Source organism: Trichechus manatus, unplaced genomic scaffold (genome assembly GCF_000243295.1).
Source record: "Trichechus manatus latirostris isolate Lorelei unplaced genomic scaffold, TriManLat1.0 scaffold00024, whole genome shotgun sequence".
In the NCBI taxonomy this organism is placed as follows: Eukaryota; Metazoa; Chordata; class Mammalia; order Sirenia; family Trichechidae; genus Trichechus; species Trichechus manatus.
The window spans coordinates 21,635,712-21,660,460 of record NW_004443960.1 but is presented as its reverse complement, the minus strand read 5'-3'; the positions used below and the strand labels follow the sequence as shown (position 1 = coordinate 21,660,460).

At 49.5% G+C, this 24,749-nt stretch overlaps 1 protein-coding gene across 2 annotated transcripts; it reads left to right on the top strand.

Annotated features, from left to right (window-relative positions):
• The first annotated feature begins 1,380 nt into the window (after positions 1 to 1,380).
• ERN2 (endoplasmic reticulum to nucleus signaling 2) lies at positions 1,381 to 24,721 on the top strand. Of its 2 annotated transcripts, XM_023728528.1 has the most exons (22): positions 1,381 to 1,477; positions 3,212 to 3,317; positions 3,680 to 3,713; positions 3,940 to 4,012; positions 6,700 to 6,772; positions 6,908 to 7,015; positions 7,341 to 7,442; positions 8,438 to 8,702; positions 10,798 to 10,876; positions 10,962 to 11,109; positions 11,219 to 11,340; positions 12,036 to 12,191; positions 12,495 to 12,660; positions 21,575 to 21,659; positions 21,805 to 21,994; positions 22,080 to 22,179; positions 22,263 to 22,462; positions 23,152 to 23,299; positions 23,388 to 23,515; positions 24,075 to 24,198; positions 24,283 to 24,350; positions 24,443 to 24,721. In XM_023728528.1, the coding sequence occupies exons 1-22, from the start codon at positions 1,394 to 1,396 to the stop codon at positions 24,653 to 24,655; spliced, it is 2,772 nt and encodes a 923-aa protein (XP_023584296.1). In that variant the 5' UTR covers positions 1,381 to 1,393; the 3' UTR covers positions 24,656 to 24,721. The 2 variants fall into 2 exon arrangements, with proteins under 2 accessions (XP_023584296.1, XP_023584297.1); XM_023728529.1 differs by lacking the exon at positions 12,036 to 12,191 and having other exon boundaries at positions 24,443 to 24,708.
• The last annotated feature ends 28 nt before the right edge of the window (positions 24,722 to 24,749 follow it).

Sequence of the window (24,749 nt, the reverse complement as noted above, 5' to 3'; positions counted from 1 at the left end):
GCTAAAATTGTGTTGCTATTGTGGTTTTACAGTATGCTTTGGTATCTGGTAAGACAAGACCCTTCCACTATTCTTCATTTTCACACTTTTCTTGACTATTCTCTGGTATTTTTCTTACATATGATCTTTAAGATTATTTTAGCCAATTAAAAACAACCTTTGGATTAATAATAAGAATTTCATTACACCTACATTTTTGTTTTGGGAGAATTGACTTCTTAACTATATTATGTCTTCCCATGGATCACTGGTGGCACAGTGGTTAAGCACTCAGCTGCTAACCAAAAGATCAGCAGTTTGAACCTACCAGCTGCTCTGTGGGAGAACGATGTGGTAGTCTGCTTCCATAAAGGTTACAGCCTCGGAAACCCTATGGGGCTGTTCTACTCTGTCCTATAGGGTTGCTATGAGTCAGAACCGACTCCACGGCACATAACAACAGCAACGATGTCTCCCCACGAAGGGACATATCTTTTCATTTACTCACATTCTGTTTTGTGTCCTTCATAAGATTTTATGGTTTTCTTCATATAGATCCTGTGCCTTTCTAGTGGAGCCCTGGTGGCACAGTGGTTAAGAGCTCAGCTACTAACCAAGAGGTCGACCAGTTAGAATCCACCAGCTGCTCCTTGGAAACCCTATAGGGCAGTTCTACTCTGTCCCATAGGGTCACTATGAGTTGGCAACGGGTTTGGTTTTTTGGTTTTGACGTTTCTAGTTAAATTTCCTAAGTATTTTCCTTTTATTGCTATCATGATTGAAATACTTTTCCCATTTCTATTTCCATTTTCTCTGTTGTATTGCTGGGTCTGAGTCTGAATCTCATTTGGAACACTTAAAGTTGCTGGGCCTCAGCTCTTACGTCCGTCCGTAGTGTGAAGACTATCCGTTGTCGTCGAGTCCATTCTGACTCACAGCGACCCTATAGGACAGAGTAGAACTCCCCCATAGGGTTTCCAAGGCTGTAATCTTTGCGGAACAAGACTGCCACGTCTTCTGGCAGAGCAGCTGGTGGATTGAACCTTTCGGTTAGCAGCCGAGCCCTTAACCACTGCGCCCCCAGGGCTGCTTATGTGAAGACTAAAAGAGCTAATACTGAACGTTAAGCACTCGGTACAGTACTTGGCAAGTGGCTGCTAGTAAAATCCCTTTCCCAGGGAAGCTCAGAGCTACTCCTTCTGGGCTGACTGGGTGGAAGACCGCAGCGTGAAGGATGCAGGTGGGTGATGGGGGGGGCAGGAGACGGAAAGGAATACAGGTTGAGGTTGCGCCCAAGACTCGCTTACTCAACTGGCCCAGCCCGGGGCGGAGTCTTCTCGGGGCCGGGCGGGTGCCCGTGCCGTCCCCTGGAGGCACCAAGGAGCCCCGTCAGCGAGCGGCCGCCCACGGTGCGATGCCGAGCGAGGCCCCGGGGCCTGGGCCGTGGCCTCCGCTCCTGCTTCGGCTAGTGGCGCTGCTTGGAACGCTGGGGCCACAGGTGAGAACCGCGGGCGGACGCGGCACCTGCAGAGCCAGGGCCGCGGGGCTCGAGAGCTGGGGCGTGCGCGGGACGGGAGCGCAGCTGGGCACCAGGGGGCGTCTCGCCTTCCCTCCAGCCGGGGTCGCCCCTAGGCGGCCCCCACTAGTGCAAACCTCTTAGGTCTGGGGAGTTGCCAGTTGCCCCCACAAACACCTAGCTGAGGAGACCTGCCAGCGCTGTAAAGCGCAGGTAGACGGAACACCCCGCCCCTTCTGCAGTAGGGGGAGGGGGCTCTGAGTTTACTCCCATGCCTCTTAAACTTCTGGGAGCCCCGAGTCCCTTTGAAAATATGATAACCTTAAGGGTCCCTCTCTTCTGAGAAATGCGCCTACGCACTCAGCTTTGCAGACAGTTTCAGGGGACTTACAACGCGCCTCCTTTGCCCATGACTGGACACCAGGTTTAAGCGCCTCTGAGATAAATAAGCCTGAGGGCATGGGGATCCGGTGCAGCCCTGCAAGAGTGGAAGAACCCGGTCTTACAGAAATTGAGGGAGAAGGCAAAAGACACCCAGCCTAGAATCTAGTTGTCTAGCCTGGAGCCCCAGAATAGTCACAGGGGCCATGGTGGAGGTAGGCGCCCCTTCCAGCTCTGGGTCCATCCCATGTGTGCCATGCAGGAATGTGAGGCCAGTGTGGCTACTGGGTGTTTCCAGGAGAAAAAACAAGAATTATTGGAAATCTGGATTTTATAAAGTGAAAGCTTCTGTTTTTGTCTGTTTGTTTTTAAACTGGCAGCTTATTAAAACAAAATTTTAAACACCATGATGATCAAACAAACTGTCACCTGTGGGCCACCAGTTTACAGCTTCTCTCTATCATTCTGTCTCCTGCCATGTTGCAAACTGAGGGCCAGGAAGGAGAGGGACTAGAAGGCCCTTTCCTGACTCTCCACAAAAAACCATTGGCTCAGCCCCAAAACTGAGGGTCCCAGAGCAGGATGTGGCCTTTGCAGGGTGCGGCTGGGCCACCCGGATGTCAGGGTTCCTGCTGTGAGCTCAGCCTCACCCTGTTTGCTCAGGGAAGGGCTAGAGCAAGTGAGTTAGCCCAGTGGGGGGCCAGATGTAAGGGCAGTTCCAGCTCTCCCTCCCTCAGCCATCCCCACCCTTGGTTCAGGGTGGCCACTGGAGCCTGGCAGCAAAAGTAGCAGGGCTGGTTTCAAGAAGCAAGGGGGTGGGGGTCATCCTAAAAGAGGCAGGATAGCAAAGAAGAGAGAGACTAGGCATTGGAATCCGAGCAATAGTGTTCAATTTCCAGTTCTGCCATTAGTTATCTGTGAGGCTTTAGGCCAATTACATAACCTTCCTGGGCCTAAGTTTCCCTTACCTTACAACCCCAAAACCGAACCCGTTGCCATCGAGTCGATTCCGACTCATAGCGACCCTATACAAGTGGGGAGAATAATAATAACAATTTCATAGGGAGGCTGTAAGGGTCAGCAAAGCAGTTTTGTAAAGGCCTCAGTCTTCTTTGGAGAATGAGAAGGAATTGAAGGGAGGGAGATGGGACTTGCAGACATAGTGGAGCTGGAGCCCCCAGCTTCCTCTGTAACCCCTCTCCAGGGTCAAGGAGATGATGGGTGGAACCAGCAGCTTCCCCAATCATCCTCCCTTCCCTTCTCTGTCCCGCTCCGGGGTGAGAGCAAGGGGTGGTTCCAGGATTCGCAAGGAGCTGGTTTTATTTCCCACGGCAGGTCCAGAGCCTCAGGCCGGAGAGCCTCCTGCTCGTGTCCACCTTGGATGGAAGTCTCCACGCACTGAGCAAGCAGACAGGGGACTTGAAGTGGACACTGAAAGATGGTGAGCAAGGGGCAGCCACGCCTCCCTCCTTGGGCCCCGAATTGGGGGTGTCACTGTGGCATAGAGGATAAGAACATGGGCTCTCGAATCCAACAAACCGGTGTCTGCAGGCAGCTTCACCACCTACCAGCTGTGTGGCCTTGGAAAAGTCACTTTGCCTCTCTGAGCCTCAGTGTCCTCACCTATAAAATGGGCAAATGACTCAACCTAACAAAGTCCTTGGGAGGATTACATGAAGTGATGCACGTCAGGTGTTTGGCTTGGTGTCTGGCGTAACGTGAGCGTTCAGTGAATATGAGCTACTATTTTCAGGGGGGAGTCTGGAGGGGGGCTACTCATGCTCTGTGTCCCTGTTCCTGCAGATCCCATCATCCAAGGGCCAATGTATGTCACAGAGTAAGTAAACCTGGGGCCTTTCGAGGAGAGGGCAGCTGAGAGATGGGGGAGCAATGGTTGTCTGGAGGAAGTCGGGAGGCAAGTTGGAAATAGGGAAGAGAATTGGGAGCTCCCAGGTGTCTCCTACAAGGGCAGCTCCTAGCTGAGGGGCGGGTGGGTGGGAATGGGGGCCTTCATGGAACTAACGGTCATACACCAACCTTCCCCCAATTCCTCTGTTCCCCAGAATGGCCTTTCTCTCGGACCCAGCTGATGGCAGCCTGTATATCTTGGGGACTCAGAAACAACAAGGATTAATGGTGTGTTTCCTATAGTGCTTGGGGCAGGTGAGGGCCAGGGCTTCTGACAGACAGAACCCTGTGGGGGTGAAGGGGGCGGTGTTGTCAGAATCCTGGTGTCCTGCAGACAGATGCTGTAAGTCAGGGTTCTGAGTGCATTATGGGAAGGCTGTCCGGAGGGGCCTTTTGAAAGGCCGTCAGAGTGGTAGGGAGCGACTCTGGCTGTGTCTGCAGAACAGGATGACTCTCAGGCCTCTGATGGTAGCATGGAGACCTCTCCTCCAGGCCTATGAGGGTTTTAAGGAGAAAACTATGTACAAGTTGTTGTTGTTAGCTGCTGTCAAGTCAGCCACTGACTCATGGTGACTCCATGCACAGTGGAATGAAACATTGCTCGGTCTTGTGGTTCGGACTGTTGTGAGCCATAGGGTTTTTGTTTTGGGTTATTTTTTCCCCTCTTTTTTTATTGTTTTGAAAATATACACACCAAAACATCCACCAACATAATAACTTCCACATTAACAATTCCATGACATTGATTACATTTTTCATGTTGGGCCACCATTATTGCCATCCTTTTCCAAAATATTCCACCACCATTAACATAAAGTCAATGCCCCTCTCTAACAAAAACTTCCCCTTTCCCCTTCCCTCTCACCCCTAGTAACCATTAATAATCTTTGGTTTCTATATGTTTGCTTATTTCTATAAATGAGATCATACTGTATTTGTCCTTTTACGACTGACTTATTTCACTCAGCATGTTTTCAATCTGTAGGGTTTTCATTGGCTGAATTTTGGAAGTAGATCATCAGGCCTTTCTTTCTAGTTTGCCTTAGTCTTGTATTGATTATCTTTAGCTAAATAACAAGTTACCCCAAAACTCAATGACTAAAAACACAAACCAGTTATTTAACTCACAATTTTGTAGGATAGCAATTTGGGCTGTGCTCAGCTGGCGGCTCTTCTGCTGGTCTTGGCTGCGCTCTTGCATGCATCTGTGGCCAACTACTGGTCAACTTGATGGTTCTGTTTCTGAAAGTTGGCTGGTGGTTAGCTGGCTTTTGACAGGAGCAACTGAGTGATGTGTCTCTTACCCTCTTGCAGGCAACCCTGGGCTTGTTCTCTGGTGTCAACAAGGCATCCAAAAGCAGCCAAGAGAGGGCAAGCCCGGGAGCACAAGCACTTTTCAAGCTGTTGCTAGTATTGAAACAGCTTATGTCTCATTGGCCAAAGCAAGTCTCATGGTGAAGCCTAGATTCAAAGGGTGAAGAAATAGACTCCACCTCTTTATGGGAGGAGCTGGGAAGTCATAGCTCTAATGGGTATACATACAAGGGGAGGAGAAATTTGTGGCCATTGTTGTAATGTCCCACAAACTGTCAGTTGAGAGGCTTGTGACCCAGGACTCTGGTAGGGGCTAGCACACATGACTGGATTTATCCATAGAATTCTGACTATGCCTTGGGAAGCCTGCCAGAAAGGTCTTAAGTATGTGGTTTAGGAAGCTGAATTGGTAAGAACATTAGTATGTGAATCAAACGGGGTTCCAGCAAGAAACTGGTGGTACACACGAATGGAATAATTTGAGGAGGGTTTATTAAAGGGATTCTTCACAAAAGTATGGGCAGGGTGTAGGAAACCACAAATGATAGCGCAGTATCCTGTGGTGTCTGACAGTAGGGTGCCATTATCAGCCTTAAGCCTGAAGGTGAGAGAAGAGGGCAGTTACCACAACCTGGAGACAGAGCTGTACCAAGAGGGTCACCTGCTGGGAGCTAAAGCCTCTGGTGGAGGGATACAGCCAGCTCATGATGACTCTGAGAGGAAACTGGGGAGGACATACCCTGATCTCACCCTCTCCTCATTGTCTAAACTCAGGTGGAAGCTAGAGCACAGGAGCACCCATTGATATCATCCAAACAAGTCAGTGTTGGGGCAGAGAGCAGGGTGAAGGGTAAGAGTAGTCTCCACGCACATCCAGCACAGGCCTCCAGTGTGGCATGATGGTGGTCAGTCCATCATTTCCCATTCAGCAGTGACCCTTGACAAAGTTCAAACTCCTTGACAAAGCATATAAGACCCTGCATGATCTGGGGCTGTCTTTCTCTCCAGCCTTATCTCTCACTACACGCAGGCACACACACATGCACGCACATGCGTGCATGTACACCAACCCTGCCACCCCACCCTGCTGTGCTCATGCTCTGCTTTATGCCTTTCGATTAACTGACTGTGACAACTCTGGGGTTTTGCACAAATTGTCCCCTCAGTCCGAACGCTCTTCCACCTATGTCTCTGTTGTTGTGGTAGCTGCTGTCAAGTCAGCCCCCAACTCATGGGGACCCCATGCGTAACAGGCTCAGACGGTTGTGGTCTATAGGGTTTTCATTGGCTGGGGTTTTCAGAAGTAGATCACCAGGCCTTTCTTCCTAGTCTGTCTTAGTCTGGAAACTCTGCTGAAACCTGTTCAGCATCATAGCAACACGCACGCCTCCACCAACAGACAGGTGATGGCTGCGCGTGAGGTTCATTGGCTGGGAATCTCCCACATGAAAGGTGAGAATTCTACCACTGAACGACCAGTGCACCTAATGAATGTCGTTGTGAGCCAGCAAGTCGATTCCAACTCCTAGCGACCTGGCACAGTGAGTGCTCTGCTATGCTTCTACTTTTACTCCTTCCTGGTAATGTTTCCCTCTCCTTAGAAACTGCCGTTCACCATCCCTGAGCTGGTTCATGCCTCCCCATGCCGCAGCTCCGATGGGGTCTTCTACACAGGTGAGCATCTCTCCAGCCTGTGGGGCTGGAGGAACAGAGACCTAGGTCATGATGGGCCAGCTTGGGCACAGGACCAACAGGATGCACACCCTCTCCTGTGCCATCTTGAAGCTGGGACACTCTCCACCTCCACAGGCCGGAAGCAGGATGCCTGGTTTGTGGTGGACCCCGAGTCAGGGGAGACACAGATGACTCTGACCACAGACGGTCCCTCGACCCCCCGCCTCTACATCGGCCGGACGCGTGAGTCAGGCCTGAGCTATCCACCAAGCTCTGGGCAGCACTCCCTTCTGCTCTGTCCAAGTCTGGCTATTGCTATCCAAGTCAAATCCAGGCCAGTCAGTCAGTCAACAAACATTTTACTGAGCACTGAACAAGGATCTAGGGATACAGCAGTGAACAAGACAACCACGGTTTCTGCCCTGGTGTTGTTCACAGACTTCCAGGCCACCAGGCTCAGTGCTTGGGAAGGCCCCACCCTTACAAGATGAATGGCCGCTGGAGCGGATGAGGGTGGGAGGAGCATCCCATGGGTGTCCCTGGTAACCTTGATTTTGGTGATCCCCAGAGTACACGGTCACCATGCATGACCCAAGGACCCCGGCACTGCGCTGGAACACCACCTACCGCCGCTACTCAGCACTCCCCATAGATGGCTCACCTGGGAAATGTGAGTGCCCCTTTCTCTGGCCTCATCCTAAAGCAAGGTCCCCAAGTCAGGCAATCTGAGTGGCGTCCATGACCAAGTCCCACCCACATTCTGACCAACCCACCCAACCTCCTCAGGGACCTGACACACTGAATGGCTCACAACTGACAGATGACCCTAAGTGACCCCCCTCAACACCCAGACTGACCCCCACATGCTCTGACCAATCCCTCGATGGCCTAACACTTCCATGCCCCAAATTACCCCAACCAGGTAACTCTAGATGATTCCTCATGTTCTGAGTTACTCCAGGCAACCCACGCATAGCCTGACCAATCCGTACATGTCCTAACTACCCCCCACATGTTGAATGTCCCCTGACAGATGACCCTAAATGACTTTTCTCCAGACTGACCCCTCCAGGTAACCCTGACCACCCTCTTGCAATTAAGATTGTTCTACCAACTGCCTGAGTGACCTCTCAGGTGTCCCTCAGTAGCCCTTTACTACCTGACTCCCTCATACTGCTTGAGATCCCACGCAGATAACCCTGACACATCACAAATGACAGCCTCAGGGGCCCCTGACTCACTCCCTCACACCCTAAATGACTCTCAAGTAACACACATGCACCCAGGCCACCCTGACTGACTTCCATTCTGGGTGACCATCAGAGGACCTTATCTGACCACCGTACATCCTGAGTGACCTCTCTCTGGTGACCTGTACTAACTCACACACACTTGTGTGACCTTTGGATGATTTTGATGGACCCCTAATCCTGCATAGCTCCCCAGGGGACCCTGACTGATTCCCTCAGATTGGAGATGACCCATTGAATTCTGACTGACTTCCCCACATCGTATCAATCCTCCAGGTGACCTCCACTGACCTCCACACAGCTGAATGACCTTCCCCAGACCACCCACTCTCAAAGCAACTCCCCCACCGCTAGATGCTCCGAGGTACCCAGGCAGAGCTCCCTGACTCCACCCCCCAGTCATCTTTCTTGGCAGACATGAGCCACCTGGCCTCCTGTGGGATGGGCCTACTGCTAACCGTGGACCCAGGAAGCGGGGCGGTGCTGTGGACACAAGACTTGGGCGTGCCTGTGACGGGCATCTACACCTGGCACCAGGACGGCCTGCGCCAGCTGCCGCATCTCACCCTTGCCCGGGACACCCTGCACTTCCTTGCCCTCCGCTGGGGCCACATCCGGCTGCCTGCCTCAGGCCCCCAGGGCACGGCCACCCACTTCTCTGCCTTGGACACCCAGCTGCTGTAGGTGCCCATGCCTGGAAGTGTTGCAGCCTGGGCCCCATGCCCAGGGGTGATATTCAGCCATGACGCACCTGAACAGCTGAACCAGGTGTCAAAATGTTAAAATACAGTAAAACCTGTGAAAGCCAGAACCTATGTAGGGTGGAAACCTGTCAGAAAAGGAAAATTCAAATGTTTTCCTCCGCTAAAACAAGGGATAGAAAAGTGGTAAGACTGCACCCTGTCAAAGGCAGAACAAGGCAGTCCTGTCGAGTTCCGGCTCTCACAGGTTTCACTGTACCTCCACACTAGTTGGTCAGTAATCAATGCCCTGAGCCCCGGCAAGTGCTCCCAGTGTCCCCTGGATAGCCCCGCTGTCCACATAGAATAAAATCTGGCCCAGGAGGGGGCCTCCAGGTTTCGACACCAGGGTGATGGCTGGCACCTGTTCTGATTGATAGGTGCTTGTGCCTTCTTGGAGTCCTGGTGGTGCAGTGGTTAAAAGGTCAAGCTGCTAACCAAAAGATCAGCAGTTTGAAACCACTAGCCGCCCCTTGGAAACTCTATAGGGTCGCTATGAGTCAGAATCAACTTGACGGTAACAGATTTTTTGTTTGTTTGTTTGTTTGTTTGTTTGTTTGTTTGTTTTTTTGGTTTGTGCCTTTTTGGTTATTAAATACTTTTAATATCACCCTTCCCTGCAATACATAATACCTTATGGTCTCCATCTTGGGGAACCAGGAGACATACTGGGAAAGTCAGCATTTGCCCTTTCATTCAGTCTATTCCCGAAATATTAATTGAACACTTACTATCTGCCACTTACTAGGCTCTGGGAGTACAACAGTAAATAATACTGTCATTGTCCTTCCAACAGGACTCTGAGAGTCTAATAAGTGTGATGAAGTATGAGATAAGAGAATTATAGGGTGCCATGGGAATATATAGGAAGTGTTCCTAAATCCAGACTGGGTATAGGATGCAGTCATGGAAAGCTTCCTGGAAGCAGGGACACCTAAGTTGAAACCTAAGGATGAATAGGAATAAGAGGGCAAGAGAATGGCATCTAGGGAACACAAAGAAATTATATAAGGCTGGAGCATAGATCTGAGCAGAGAATAAGATCTGCGGCCATAAATTAAGCAGGGACCTTGAAGAATTGTGTTAAAGTGTTTGGACATTTTCTCCTAAGGCTAAGGAGGAGCCACTGGAGGGTTTTAAGCAATGAAGTGATTTGATCACATTTTATTATAGAAAAACCGCTCTGGCTACAGTGTGAAGAATAGCGTAGAGTGGTCAGAGGAGGAAATGGGGGGACATTTAGTAGGATATTGCATTAATTCAGGCAGAGATAAAGATACCTTGGACTATGGTGGAAACACTAGAAATGGAAATCAGTGGAGGGTAGGAGATATTGAGAGGAAAAACTTGTAAGAATTTGGTGGTTGGGAAGTTTGGTATTGTGAGCAAGGAGTCAGGGTGATGCTCAGGTTTCTAGAAACACAGAGGCACTGTCATTTTCAGAGGCAGGAAGCACTAGAGGAGGAGGGAGAGGAGAAAGAGGGAATGAGGTGATGAGTTCAGATTTAGAAAACTGAGCTTTGGAAAGAGGTCTGGGCTAGACATCGATTTAGAAATCATGATTATACAGTTCGTATCAGTTAGCTTTTGCTGCATAACAAACCACCCCAAAGCTTAGAGCTTAAAACAGCAAACATTTATTAATTTCCAAGAGTTTGTGGGTCAGCTGGGTGGTTTTTCTGATCTGGACTGGCTTAGGTACTGAGGCAGCTGCCTGCTTGGCTGGGGCTGGATGATTTAGAATGGCCTCACTCGCCTATCTCATATTTGGAAGACTGTTTTGGCCTAGGGGTGTCAGATAGAATGGCTCATCTCTACTCCGTAAGATCTGTCATGCCCCCAAAAGCTAGCCTGGGCTTCCTCACATGATGTTTTCAGGGTTCCAATGAGATTGTCTCATTGGCCAAAGCAAGTCACATGGCAAAGTCCACAGTCAGTTTGGGAGGGGACTACACCTGGACATGGATACAGTGGTAACTGAAACTAGCCAGCGCCATCACTCACCCTTCTCCCCTTTTTCTCTCTCCCTGCCCAGGATGACGCTGTATGTGGGGAAAGATGAAGCCGGCTTCTATGTCTCTAAAGCACTCGTCCACACAGGCGTGGCCCTAGTGGTAAGAGGGGGTTTCTGAGTGGGATGGAAAGATGGGGTGGAGAAGAGAGGAGCCTCCCTCACTAATGGCTTTCCATCTGCCATAGCCTCGTGGACTAACTCTGGCCCCCGCTGATGGCCCTACCACAGATGAGGTGACACTCCAAGTCTCAGGAGAGCGAGAGGGCTCACCCAGCACTGCTGTCAGATACCCCTCAGGCAGCGTGGCCCTCCCTAGCCAGTGGCTGCTCATTGGTGAGGTCCCCTGGCTCATAGTAGATGAAGATAAAGGACCTTGGGCCCAGTTTTTGGGCTGGGAGGCTGAGTTCACCTGCAGCCTGCTGACTTTTGCCCTGCCCCTTAGGACACCATGAGCCACCCCCAGTGTTGCACACCACCATGCTGAGGGTCCATCCCACCCCAGGAAGTGGGACTGCTAAGACCAGACCCCCAGAGAGCACCCAGGCCCCATCCCTTTTCTTGGAGGTCAGTGCTGTAAGCGCAAAAGGCAAGGGGCGTGGGCGGGGGAGATCCAGAAGGTGAGTGGGAAGCCCTTGGACCCTTTTCTCAGGCTGCTAGACATAACATCTGGAGGTGGTTCAGTGGACTCCACACGATTTCGCAGAAGAAGAACATTTTATTATTGTCAGAAACATGTCCAAAGTGTCAAAAAGACACTTTTTTAGCTGTCTAAATTGTGAAGCACGAGTCACAGCTTTCTTTATTCCTCTGCGGTATAAAAATTGCAAGATCTTCATCAAGTGAGGAAATGAAAGCAGAGAAAATCTATAAAAGTATGTTCTCCTGGGAGAGAGTTGGACAAGAATCACTAGTGGTTCACAGTTAGAAGGAGTGACCTTGACCTGGAGCAGTAATTCTTAAGTCTGATACTCATCAGAATCACCTGGGAGCCCAGTGCAGCACCCCACCCCCTCCCCACCACTGAATTCAGAATCTCTGGAGGTGGAGTGTGGGCATCTGTATTTTTTAGTAACACCCCAGGAGATATCGGTCATCAGTTGGTTTTGGAACACTACTCTCCTGGGGCACCATGATGTTTCAGCACCATGAAGAGTGTCCTGTTTCCTACCATGTGCCCCTTCAGCTAAGCGAGGCTCTGTATGGATTGGACTCCCACAGTGGGGAGGGGGTGCTAAGAGTGAAAGCCTCTGTGTCTGCAGCTCCTGAGCCTAAACCGGGAAGAACTTTGGAACCTGGAGCTGCATCCCGAAGAGAAAACCCCAGACTTGTATCCACAGCTGGGTCCCCAAGACCTGTTGGCAGCCAGCCTCACTGCTGTCCTTCTAGGAGGGTGGATTCTCTTCCTGATGAGGCAGGTGAGGCCATTGCTCCTGACCTCTGGTCCCTCTTTGGACCTTTGTAGGCCCCGACTCCACTCCTCCTCTGAGACGACTGGACTCGGCATCTTTCTCCCTCACCCCGCTCTGATTGTGCAACCTGCCCTCCCAGCAGCTCCCCAAGGCCCTGCCACTGTGCTCTGTGTCTCCGCTCCAGTGAGAGGCCATCGCAGGCACAGCTGCTGGGCCCGTCACGGGCAGGGCCTGGCCAGGGCTGAGCCCTTTCAGGCCCTCATGTCTCAGCAGCAGCAGCTGACGGAGAAGCAGCAGCAGCTGACGGAGAAGCAGCAGCAGCTGACGGAGAAGCAGCAGCAGGCAACCCAGGCACCTGCAGGTCCTTCTCACATCCCACAGGATGCTCAGTCCCAGCCCTCGGGGACCACCCTACAGGGCCAGAAGAGACTTCAAAGCCCCTCAGAGCAAGCCCAACCACTCAAGGACGCTGAAGGTGAGCTTAAGTGAACAAGAAACAGCAGAGTCAGGGACAGAAAAAAGAGGGAACAGGTTTAGTTTAAAGTCAGGTTATTAGAAGTCCCTATAGTGGGAGGCACTGGTGGTTCAGGGGTAGCATTCTTACCTTCCATACAGGAGACCTGGGTTCCATTCCCGGCCAGTGTACCTCACGTGCAACCACCACCCATCTGTCAGTGAAGATTTGTGTCTTGCTATGATGTTGAACAGGTTTCAGCAGAGCTTCCAGACTAAGATGGACTAGTAGATCACTAGGCCTGGTGATCTACTTCTGAAAATCAGCCAGTGAAATCCCTACAGATCACAATGGTCTGGCCTGGCAGTGTTTTATTCCGTTGTGCATGGGGTCACCATGAATCAAGGACCAACTCAAGGGCAGCTAACAACAATAACAGCAATACAGTGGGGTGGTTAAGCCTAAATGAGTTAATAGAGGGTGTTTTAAACAGTGCCTGGTATGTAATTGAGCAAGAGTCTGCTGTTATTGTTTATTGTTGTTATTTTCAAAGACTCTGGATGCAGATGGAATTGGATTTAAATCTTAATTCTGTTACCTGTTAATTTTGATGAGTTGCTTAACTCCTCTGAGCTTCAGTTTTCTCATCTGTCAAATAGGAATAATAATAACATCTACCTCATTACATCACCTCTTTGTGATAGGTTGCCATTATTATTATTATTAAATCATACCTAGGCAATGTTATTAATATTGTGTTAAAATAATATCATATTTGGTAACAATAATAGTAAATCACCTTGGTACAACTTGTTACCATTTCCCCTGTTTTGAGTTTTTTTAAAACATTTCATCTTTTCTAAATTTAATCCTACCTATAAGCAAGCCCTTTTCGAGATTTCTCTGGTACCTGTCAGATGCTCCAGGGTGTCTTTCTTTCTTTTTTTTTTTTTTATTGTACTTTAGATGAAAGTTTACGGAACAAAGAGTTTCTCATTAAACAGTTAGCACACATATTGTTTTATAACAATGGTTAGCAACCCCACGATATGTCAACACTGTCCCTTCTCAACCTTAGGTTCCCTATTACCAGCTTTTCTGTCCCCTCCTGCCTTCTAGTCCTTGTCCCTGGACTGTGCCCCATTAGTCTCATTTTGTTTTATGGGGCTGTATAATCTTCGGCTGAATGGTGAACTTCAGGAGTGATTTCATTACTGAGTTAAAAAGGTGTCTGGGGGCCATACTCTTGGGGTTTCTCCAGTCTCTGTCAGGCCAGTAAGTCTGGTCTTTTTTTGTGAGTTAGAATTTTGTTCTACATTTTTCTCCAGCTCTGTCCAGGACCCTCTGTTGTGATTCCTATCAGAGCAGTCAGTGTTGGTAGCCAGGCACCATCTAGTTCTACTGGACTCAGTCTGGTGGAGGCTGTGGTAGATGTGGTCCATTAGTCCTTTGGACTAATCTTTCCCTTGTATCTTGTTTTCTTCATTCTCCCTTGCTCCCAAAGGGATGAGACCAGTGGCGTATCTTATATGGCTGCTCACAGTCCAGGGGGTCTTTCACCTGCTTGCACTGGTCAGGCCAGTCTACTTCTCCAGCTTCTTCAGCTCTGGGCTAGGCTGAGGACTTCGCTCCTCTTTGCTGCTGGCTCCCCTTGGTCACTGTTCAGACCACTACCTCGTGCCTTGGAGCTGCCCTGCTGTGGCTTTAACTCAGGCTGCAGTCCACCCACACTTGGCTGGATGCTGCAGGGCTGTTCCCAACCACCAGTTTTCACCTCTCTTCTGCTGAGAAAGAAACAGCTCCCCTTCCTCTGGCGTCAGTTCTTTTTTTTTTTTTAATAATATTTTATTGTGTTTTCAGTGAAAGTTTACACAGTAAATTAGGTTTCCATTTGACAATTTCTACACAAATTGTTCAATGACATTAGTTACGTTTTTCACAATGTGTCAGCATTCTCTTTAATTATGTTCTGGTTGTTCCATTTTCAGTTGGGGTCAGCTCGTTTAGTGGGCTCCACAGCAAAGTTGCCTGAGCCCTGAGGTGTTGCAGCTCTTGTCATTTTACTGGCTGATAGTGGGTCTAAGTAATAGCCACCCTACTGCACCCTGAAACACTCATCTCCTTGGACCTTCTGACTCTGGAGCTGAGTCTGGCTTGTCTTTCCCCAGATGACCCAGCCCCAGCTTTTCCCAGGGTGGTTCTCATCAAAGAACTCTACAGCCCCTCCTTGCTTTTTTTTCTTCTATTGCCCCTCACTCCCATAGTTCACTAGACCCCAGTCACTGACATGACTTGAATTCCTTCTCCAGAAGTCACCTCAATTCCCATCTAAGTCAGTGGATATCAATAATCCTCAGGGGAGATTATGAAGGACGAGAAAAGGGATGTTAAATCCCAGCTCTGGCCTAGCTAGGACACCTTGTTGCATAAAATACCAAAAATTCTTTACCCACTATAAAAAAGGAAGCAGAGTGATATGTATGTGTTGTGACAAGAGTCCAAGAAAACATAACACCCACGTAGAGCCTGGAACCTTTGTTTCTACATTTAACTGGTAACAATCTCTCTATAATACTGGATTTCCTCTGTAATGTAAAGAAAATCTTTCTATTTCTTTCACTTTCTCTGTTTAAGGTAATAAACTCTTTACTTTGGCACTTTTCATGTCATCTAGGCAAAGCCTTGCTGCTAGCAGTGGGGTGGGGTGAGAGGAGACAAGAAAACAGGCAATTATTATGGTGTGATAAATGCTGTGATGGTCAGACAGGGAGCAATGGGAATGCAGAGGAAGGGCATGTGACCAGACCTGGGGAGATAGGAAGTGTCTTAGAAGTGATGTCTAAGCTGAGATCCAAAGGATAAGAAGGAATTACCCAACTGAGCAGGGAGGAAAGGCGAAGAAACATTCCAGGTGGCAGAAACAGCACATGCCAAAGTTCAGAGACGAGAGAAAGCAGGATACACATTCTGGAAACTGAAAGTGAGCTTGCAAATGCAGGCTCATGGAGAGGCCAGGTGGGTAAAGTAGATGAGTGAAGCAGCCATGTGGGAGAGACAATGGAGAGTGGTTGGGACTGTGGCAAACTGGACAACAGCTGCCCTGTCTAAGCTGCAGTGGCTGTGCCTGTCTTGCTTACTGCCACATTCCCAGCACCCTGCTCAGTCCCTTGGTGCAGAGCTAGGCTCAGTGAACAGCTGCTGAATCAACGACTGATGTTGGATACTGGAGATTCTAAAACAGCACTTCCCAACTCAATAAATACATGTGGAATGAATATGTGATGAGCAGGTGCGAGGGAAAGGCAGCATTACAATTAACAGCTGGGTCTTGCCCATCTGAGGTGCAATTATTTACAGTCCTGTGAATCAAAATACTGGTTTAACCCTGCCAGAATCAAATAAGGGAATGTGGGTGCTGGCAGAAAAGTGGTCAAGAACCACTCTTCAAAAAACCCTCCAGCACCAGCACCTTGTGGCCACCCCTAACCTACTCTTTTTTTAAATAAAATTTCGTTGTGGTTTCGGTGAAGGTTTACACGGCAGTTTAGGATCCCATTCAACAATTTCTACACAAGTTGTTCATTGACATTGGTTACGTTCTTCACAATGTGTGAACATTCTCATTATTTCCACTCTGGTTCTTCCGTTTCCATTAATCTAGCTTCCTTACCCCCTTACTTTCTCATCTTTGTCTTAAAGTAATTGTTGATCGTTTGGTTTCATGCAGGTGATTTTTTAAAGGAGAACAGTAGTTATGGGTGACATTCATGATTTTTTGGGCCAATTTGTTATTTAGCAACAAGGTGACCTTGGGGGTTAGTTTCAGTTCAAGGTTTCAAGAGTCTCTCAGGGCTATAACCCTGGGGAGTCCTCCAGTCTCAAGTGCTAACCTATTCTTAAGACATCTGCTCAGATCAAGAACCCAGCCCTTGGGAATCCTGGTCCTCCTGTCTGGGCAGAGGAGGCGGATCCTCCTCACGGACCTTTTGTTGTTGTTATTGTTGTTGTTAGGTGCCGTTGAGTCGGTTCCCACCCATAGTGACCCTGTGTACTACAGAATGAAACATTGCCTGGTCCTGCGCCATCCTCACTATCGTTGTTATGCTTAAGCCCATTGTTGCAGCCACTGTGTCAATCCATCTCATCGAAGGTCTTCCTCTTTTTTGCTGACCCTCTACTTTACCAAGCATGAAGTCCTTCTCCAGGGACTGATCCATCCTGACAACATGTCCAAAGTATGTAAGACGTAGTCTCGCCATCCTTGCTTCTAAGGAGCATTCTGGTTATACTTCTTCCAAGACAGATTTTTTCGTTCTCTTGGCAGTCCATAGTATATTCAATATTCTTCGTCAACACTACAATTCAAAGGCATCAATTCTTCTTTGGTCTTCCTTTATTCATTGTTCAGCTTTCGCACGCATATGAGGCGATTGAAAACATCATGGCTTGGGGCAGGCGCACCTTAGTCCTCAAAGTTAACATCTTTGCTTTTCAACACTTTGAAGAGGTCTTTTGCAGCAGATACGCCCAATGCAATACGTTGTTTGATTTCCTGACTGCTGCTTCCATGGGCAGTGATTGTGGATCTAAGCAAAATGAAATCTTTGACAACTTCAATCTTTTCTCCGTTTATCATGATGTTGCTTATTGGTCCACTTGTGAGGACTTTTGTTTTCTTGATGTTGAGGTGTAATCCATACTGAAGGCTGTGGTCTTTGGTCTTCATCAGTAAGTGCTTCAAGTCCTCTTCACTTTCAGCAAGGAAGGTTGTGTCATTTGCATAACACAGGCTATTAATGAGTCTTCCTCCAATCCTGATGCCCCGTTCTTCATATAGTCCAGCTTCTCGGATTATTTGCTCAGCATACAGATTGGATAGGTATGGTGAAAGGATACAACCCTAACGCACACCTTCCCTGACTTTAAACCACGCAGTATCCCCTTGTTCTGTCTGAACAACTCCCTCTTGATCTATGTACAGGTTCCTCATGAGCACAATCAAGTGTTCGGGAATTCCCATTCTTTGCAATGTTATCCATAAATTGTTATGATCCACACAGTTGAATGCCTTTATATAGTCAATAAAACACAGATAAACATCTTTCTGGTATTCTCTGCTTTCAGCCAGGATCCATCTGACATCAGCAATGATATCCCTGGTTCCATGGATATCCATGGACATTTTACCATTCACAAAAACTACAGATCCTACTCTCATTGAATTTATCCAAATTAATCTACATGTGCTTGCTTGGGCATCCTTCAGGACTGCCAGCTGCATCAAATATTAACTGGCAAGTGGACACAATCAAGCCTGAAGCAGAGCTGATATTTATATAGCACCTACAGTGTGCTGGCCATGCTTTGCATGTACTAACTCAGATGATATTCACAACATTCTTGTGAGGTGGATACAATTTTAATGCCAATTTTACAGAAGAGGAAATGGAGGCAGAAAGGTTTAGTGACAAGCTCCCCTGTCCCCCACCTTGGCTCACAAATCCTGGCAGCTCCAGGATTCAAACCCAGGGAAGCTGGCTCCAGCATCTGCGCTCTTAACTTTTGTGTGTGGTGCCTCTTTGCGCACATTGGTGAACACACATGGAAACAAAGGAGCCCTGGTGGCACGGTGGTTAAGCACTTGGCTGCTAATGGAAATGTTGGCAGCTTGAACCTACCCATTCCTTCATTGGAAGAAAGATGTGGCAGTCTGCTCCCATAAAGATTTACAGCCTTGGAAACCCTATGGGGCAGTTCTACTCTGTCCTACAGGGTTGCTATGAGTTGGAATTGACTCAATGGCAAAAGGTTTAGCCTCTATAAAAGCAGCAGCAAAATGCACCATGTGTACTCAGAATTTTCAGAGGTAATTCTGACTATACCCATTTCTGCCTCACATAACAACTTGTGATTACTTTCAAACCTCACCCTACATTAGCTGCTTCTCCACTATAATGATGCAGAAGGCTGAGCACAGTGATGGCAAATATCCATGAGAGCAGACAGCCTCCCCCAGCTTTTTTTTTTTTTTTCCTGCATTCAAGGCCTTCCTGGCTGTAAGTCTGGCCTCCTGAACATCTAACCTAGTGTCTTAATTTCCTCATGCTGCTGGAACACAAATACCACAAGTGGGCAGCTTTAAAGAACAGAAACTTATTTTCTCGCAGTTCTGGAGGCTAAACATTCAAATTAGCGTCTTGGTCATGTTGATTCCTTCCTTGTTGGTAGCCCTGTGTGTTCCTTGGCTTGTAGACAATCCTCACATGGAGTATGTGACTATTCTGGTCTTTTTATAACTCAGAAGTGATTATGTTTAGGATCCACCCTACACTGGTATGACCTCAACTGATTGATCATATTACCTTAGATTGTGTTAGGGAAGTTGATTATATTACATTACATTATGGAACGTCATTACATTACATTGCATTACATTACATAATGGAAGGTAATCTGCTCTACCTAAGGCTCATTTAATCACATGTGACTACTCCATGACAGCAACTAGACTAGTGTTTGCCCAAACAACTGGGAACCATAGCCTAGCCAAGTTGACACATAAAATTAACTCTCACACTCAGCAAGTACTTAGGGGTGTTTACCCCATGCAGAGAGTGCCAAAAGCGGGAAAGGCAGACATGCAAAAAATGAGAAACTCTGCAGAACCAAGTGGGTGGTACAAAAGACAGGCCAAGAAGGCTCAAAGGGAGGAGTGATGAAGTTCATCTGGATGGACCTGTGACCCTCACCTGGAATCAGATGAGCAGGTCTTGTTCATATGGGCTTCAGCAACTCTGTCCCTACTTTCTGAGCTAGCAGAGAGACAGTGAGGCCCACTCTTACCCTTGGGTACTATGCTTCCGGCAAGGCTCTAAATCATCGCACCCACTCCTTAGAGTTGACTTTACACTAATTTAGGTCACTGCCTGCCTGCAAACATTTAAGCAGCTAATCCAGAGCAATGCTGAGGTACAGTTTGGTTCTTTTCTCACTAATCCCTAACCCTGATTTCATTTGCTTCTCCTAAAGCCAATTGCAGAGACTGCAGCCAGCAGCTGTTCCTAAGTGGGATCTTCTCTGGGCCACTGCACTGCCCAACTCTAGGGGTGCCATACATGTGCAGCTGCATGCATGGTGCCCCTTGGAGCTGGGCAGGGTGCAGCCTATCCAGATGCACCTATGTCAGAGTGAGGGGTCTCTCGCAGACCACCCAAAGGGAAGAGCAGAAACTGTGCAAGCCTCCAGGCTGCTGCCCACCTGAGCCAACCCCTTCCGTCTGTCAAAAAGTAAAAACCTGTGCTGTTAAAATAAAAGCAGGGAGATTTATTGAGGGCAAGATACAGTTTAAACTGGGGACATGCAGTGTCCACAAAGTGAAACCATGCACTCCAAACAGTTATAAGCATCCAGGCAATATTTATACTGTTAAACCAAGAACTAACAGCATAATATTCTGATTGGCTTACCAGTGATTTGTAAAAGTCAAAGAGAGGTTAACAAAAGAGGGGGGTCTACAGTGATTGGTTTAAAGAGTCTTTGTTGATTACGTTACCACTTGGTGACTATAAGGGGGCTTGGGGAGGTTACAAAGCAATCACAGGACATTCTTTTCTGCTAATTTAGCTTAATTGTATAATGTGGTTCTTTGGAGTGGCTTGCGTAGCTCGGTTACAAAGAAACATTTCCTTAGATACCAGATTAAGTCTTATTTAAAGGTTACAAGTTAACAAAAGCAGTAAATTATTGATCCTAAATCTAGGCTAGCAGTCTTCACCGTCAAGCACCCCCCAAAATTTAGGACTCTCACACATCCTAATGGGAAACCAAGGCCTTCCAGAGGGTTCTCTGATACCCTAGAACTAACTCTGAGGCAACTTGGTATTCAGATGCTCATTGCTGCCCCCTCCTGTTCAGGACAGTCTCCTGGAGTGTGTCCAGGACCACACTCATTCTCACCACATTTCCAGCTGCCAATTCACCTTCTTACATGAAGCAGATTCAACCTCAATTTTAAAAAGCTGTTGTTGTTGAGTCAATTTCGACTCATGGTGACCCTGTTTGGTACAGAGTGGAACTGAGTTCCATAGGGTTTTCTTGGCTGTAAACTTTACGGAAGCAGATCTCCACAGCCCCACTGCATGGGTTTGAACTGCTAACCTTTCGATTAGTAGTCAAGCACAAATCATTTGCACCACCCGGGGACCTTTCAATCTCAATTAAAAACCAAACCAAACCCATTGCTGTTTAGTCAATTCTGACTCATAGCGACCCTATAGCACAGAGTAGAACTGCCCCCATAGGGTTTCCAAGGCTGTAAATCTTTAGGGCAGCTGACTGCCACATCTTTCTCCCGTCAAGCAGCCATTGATGGGTTCATACTGCCAACCTTTTGTTTAGCAGCTGAGCGCTTAACCACTGCGCCATCGGGGCGCCTTTCAACTTCAGTTAGAAGCACTCAGTTATAAATGGTGGAGGTGAGGAGAGTGACAGAGGAAGGAAAGAAAGCTGGCTAGAAGATGCTGAAAGAGGAAGAGATAAAAGGATAGTATAGCAAATGTCACCATTCTCCCTTCTTTCTATACACTCATTTAAGCCTCACAATGCTACTGGGAGAGAGCATTAACATTATCCCTGCTTTACAGATGAGAAAACCAAAGGCAGAAGGGTTAAGTCACTTGCCCAGGGTCACACAGAGTAGACAGCAGCGGCAGGCATTGGGCCCAGGCTGCCTGGCACAGCTGCAACAAGCTGGGCGTGTGAGGGTGGATGTCAGGAGAAAGGTCGAGATGGCAGGGGGTGGGTCTGCACTGGACAGAGGTATGGATGGGGGAAGAAGGGGCAGATGGTGGGCAGAGAAGAGGTGGCCGTGTGGCCAGCAAGCAGATGCCACCAGAGGTGTGGCTCCCTGAGACACCACCCTCCTCTCTCCCCCTAGCTGAGCAGCTCACCGTGGTGGGAAAGATTTCCTTCAACCCCAAGGATGTGCTGGGCCGTGGGGCAGGCGGGACTTTCGTGTTCCGGTGAGTGGTATCCAGGAGCCAGGCTGGAGAGAGATATGGCGCTCACAACCTTGGGGAGCGTTTTCTCCAAGGACCCCCCGAGGTGGGAACAAGTTGGTACTTCACGCACTAGTTCTTCACCTTTTCCTGCTCACCCACCTCCCAGGGGACAGTTTGAGGGGCGGGCAGTGGCTGTCAAACGGCTCCTTCGTGAATGCTTCGGGCTTGTTCGGCGCGAGGTGCAGCTGCTGCAGGAGTCTGACAGGCACCCCAACGTGCTCCGCTACTTCTGTACAGAGCGGGGGCCCCAGTTCCACTACATCGCCCTGGAGCTCTGCCGGGCCTCATTGCAGGAGGTGAGGTCAGTGCTCAGGGAGGTGCAGTGGGGTGGCCTGGAGGTCCCTGGCTGCATGGTGAGGTTTGCCCCTTGCTACCCCTCAGTATGTGGAAACCCCCGACCTGGATCTCTGGGGCCTGGAGCCCAAGGCGGTACTCCATCAGCTGATGTCTGGCCTGGCCCACCTGCATTCCTTGCACATAGGTACCAACCGGCTGCCTCCCCCTCCCCATTCTCCACCCCTTCCCTTCCCCACCCCTAGTCCAGCACCCTCTCTGCTCCCACAGTGCACCGGGACTTGAAGCCTGGGAACATTCTCATCACAGAGCCCGACACCCAGGGCAGAGGCAGGGTGGTCCTCTCGGACTTCGGCCTCTGCAAGAAGCTGCCTGCCGGCCGCCGGAGCTTCAGCCTCCGCTCAGGCATCCCCGGCACGGAAGGCTGGATGGCACCCGAACTCCTTCAGCTCCAGCCCCCAGACAGCCCTGTGAGTCTTCCCACCTGGCAGACACCTGTCATGGCCTTAGGGGTCCCACCCTGTCCTGGGGAACCACGCAGCACTTGAGGCTTGAAGTCTGTCCCTGTTCCACCTTGGGTGACTCCTCCTGGCCAATGGTTCTTCATCTGTAAAGTGGAGATAATTTAGCCCTTCTTATCTATAGCATAGGAAATCCTGGTGGTGCAGTGGTTAACAGCTATAGCTGCTAACCCAAAGGTCGACAGTTCAAATCCACCAGGCGCTCCTGGGAAACTCTATGGGGCAGAGTTGGAATCGACTCGACGGCAACGGGTTTTTTTGGTTTATCTATAGCAGAGGAGCCCAAATGTTTGGCTGCTAACCAAAAGCTCAGCAGTTCGAATCTACCAGCCGCTCCTTGGAAACCCTGTGGGGCATTGTGTTCTGTCCTATAGGGTCACTATGAGTTGGAATAGACTCAACGACAATGAGTTTTTAGAGCATAGGCTGCCTCTGGTAGGCACTTGAGTTTGGATCCCCAGGATTATAGATCTGGGAGTCGTTGGTGCGTGCAGAGGGAATGGGATCTAGCAGCAAGGAGCTGCCTCCCAGGAAGCATCCTGGAGTTCTGGTCTGAGCCAAACCCCTGACTACCATATCAGCCCCTGGTCAGGCTGGCTTCCTTAAAGCAAACTTATCTGCATCTCTCTGGCCCCCAGACCAGCGCGGTGGACATCTTCTCGGCTGGCTGCGTGTTCTACTATGTGCTTTCTGGCGGCAGCCACCCCTTTGGAGAGAGTCTTTATCGCCAGGCCAACATCCTTGGAGGGGCTCCCTGTCTGGCTCACCTGGAGGAGGAGGTCCATGGTGAGGGAAACTGGGCGGCAGAGGAGGAGGAAGGGAAGGGTGGGAGGCTGTGCAGGCCTGAAGTTACTCCTTCTCTTCCACCCCATAGACAAGGTGGCTGCCCGGGACCTGGTAGCGGCCATGCTGAGCACACAGCCACAGGCAAGGCCCTGTGCTCACCAGGTGCTGGCCCACCCTTTCTTCTGGAGCAGAGCCAAGCAGCTTCAGTTTTTCCAGGTCAGAGGGAAATCTTGGGAATGGCCCCAGAAAGCTGCAAGTTTGGGGCCTGAGCAACAAGAAAGGGGAAGCCAAATTAGCTGGGGAAGACTTAGCTGGTGGCCTGGCTCCTTACTCCAAACTGGAATGATGCCCAGGCTCCTAAGCTTTGCCATCTTGTCATTCCACTGCCCACTCATTACCAGCTTTCCCAGCCACAGTTGTACTCTGTGCCAGAATATACCCTATTCCTTTCAGCCCGAGTTGTCGCTCATGCTATACTCATGCCCAGAGAGTTCATTCCACCTTTGTGACCTAGAGCAAGGGATCTTGTGCCTCTGAGCCTGTTTTCTCATCTGTAAACTGGGGACAATAGTACCTACCTCATAGGTTTATGGTGAAGACCTGGTGGGATTACATGGGGGTACATATGGCACAGAGAAGCGGCACTCAACAAGAGACAATGGTCCTTATACCCTAAACCACAAAGCCTTTGCTACTTTGCTCCCCTTACTCGTACAACTGCCCTGGCCTGTGGCCTCTGATACTGGTCATGAGGCTCAGGAGTTCTGGGTCCTAGGACGTCAGTGACTGGCTGGAGAAGGAGGCTGAGCAGGAACCCCTGGTGATGGCGCTGGAGGCGGGAGGCCATGTGGCAGTCCGAGGCAACTGGCACAAGCACATCTCGGTGCCACTGCAGACAGGTAGAGGGTCAGACTCAGGGTGGCCTGGGAGGCCGATGGGAGTCTCAGTGGGGGCAGCTTTGCCAATGCTTTTCCTGCCCACAGATCTGAGAAGGTTCCGGTCATATAAGGGAACATCAGTGCGAGACCTGCTCCGTGCCATGAGGAACAAGGTGTGGCTGCAGGGCTAGGGTGAGGCTTGTCTCTAGGGAAGGAAGGCCCAGCCACAGCTGAACCAGGGGTTCTCTGCTCTGCCCTCCTCCAGAAGCACCACTACAGGGAGCTCCCGGTTGAAGTTCGGCAGGCGCTAGGCCAAGTCCCTGACAGCTTTGTCCAATACTTCACAAACCGCTTCCCACGGCTGCTCCTCCACACGTACCACGCCATGAGGAGCTGTGCCTCGGAAAGCCTCTTCCTGCCCTATTACCCGCCAGCCTCAGGGGCCAGGGAGCCATGCCCAGAGGCTGCTGGGAGCTGAGAGCCACAGAGAGGCCTCTACCAAGGCCTGCTGGGGAGTTGGCCCTGTGGCTGAGGCTGGCCTCAGTGTCAGAAGAGACCGGCAGAGGCCTGGC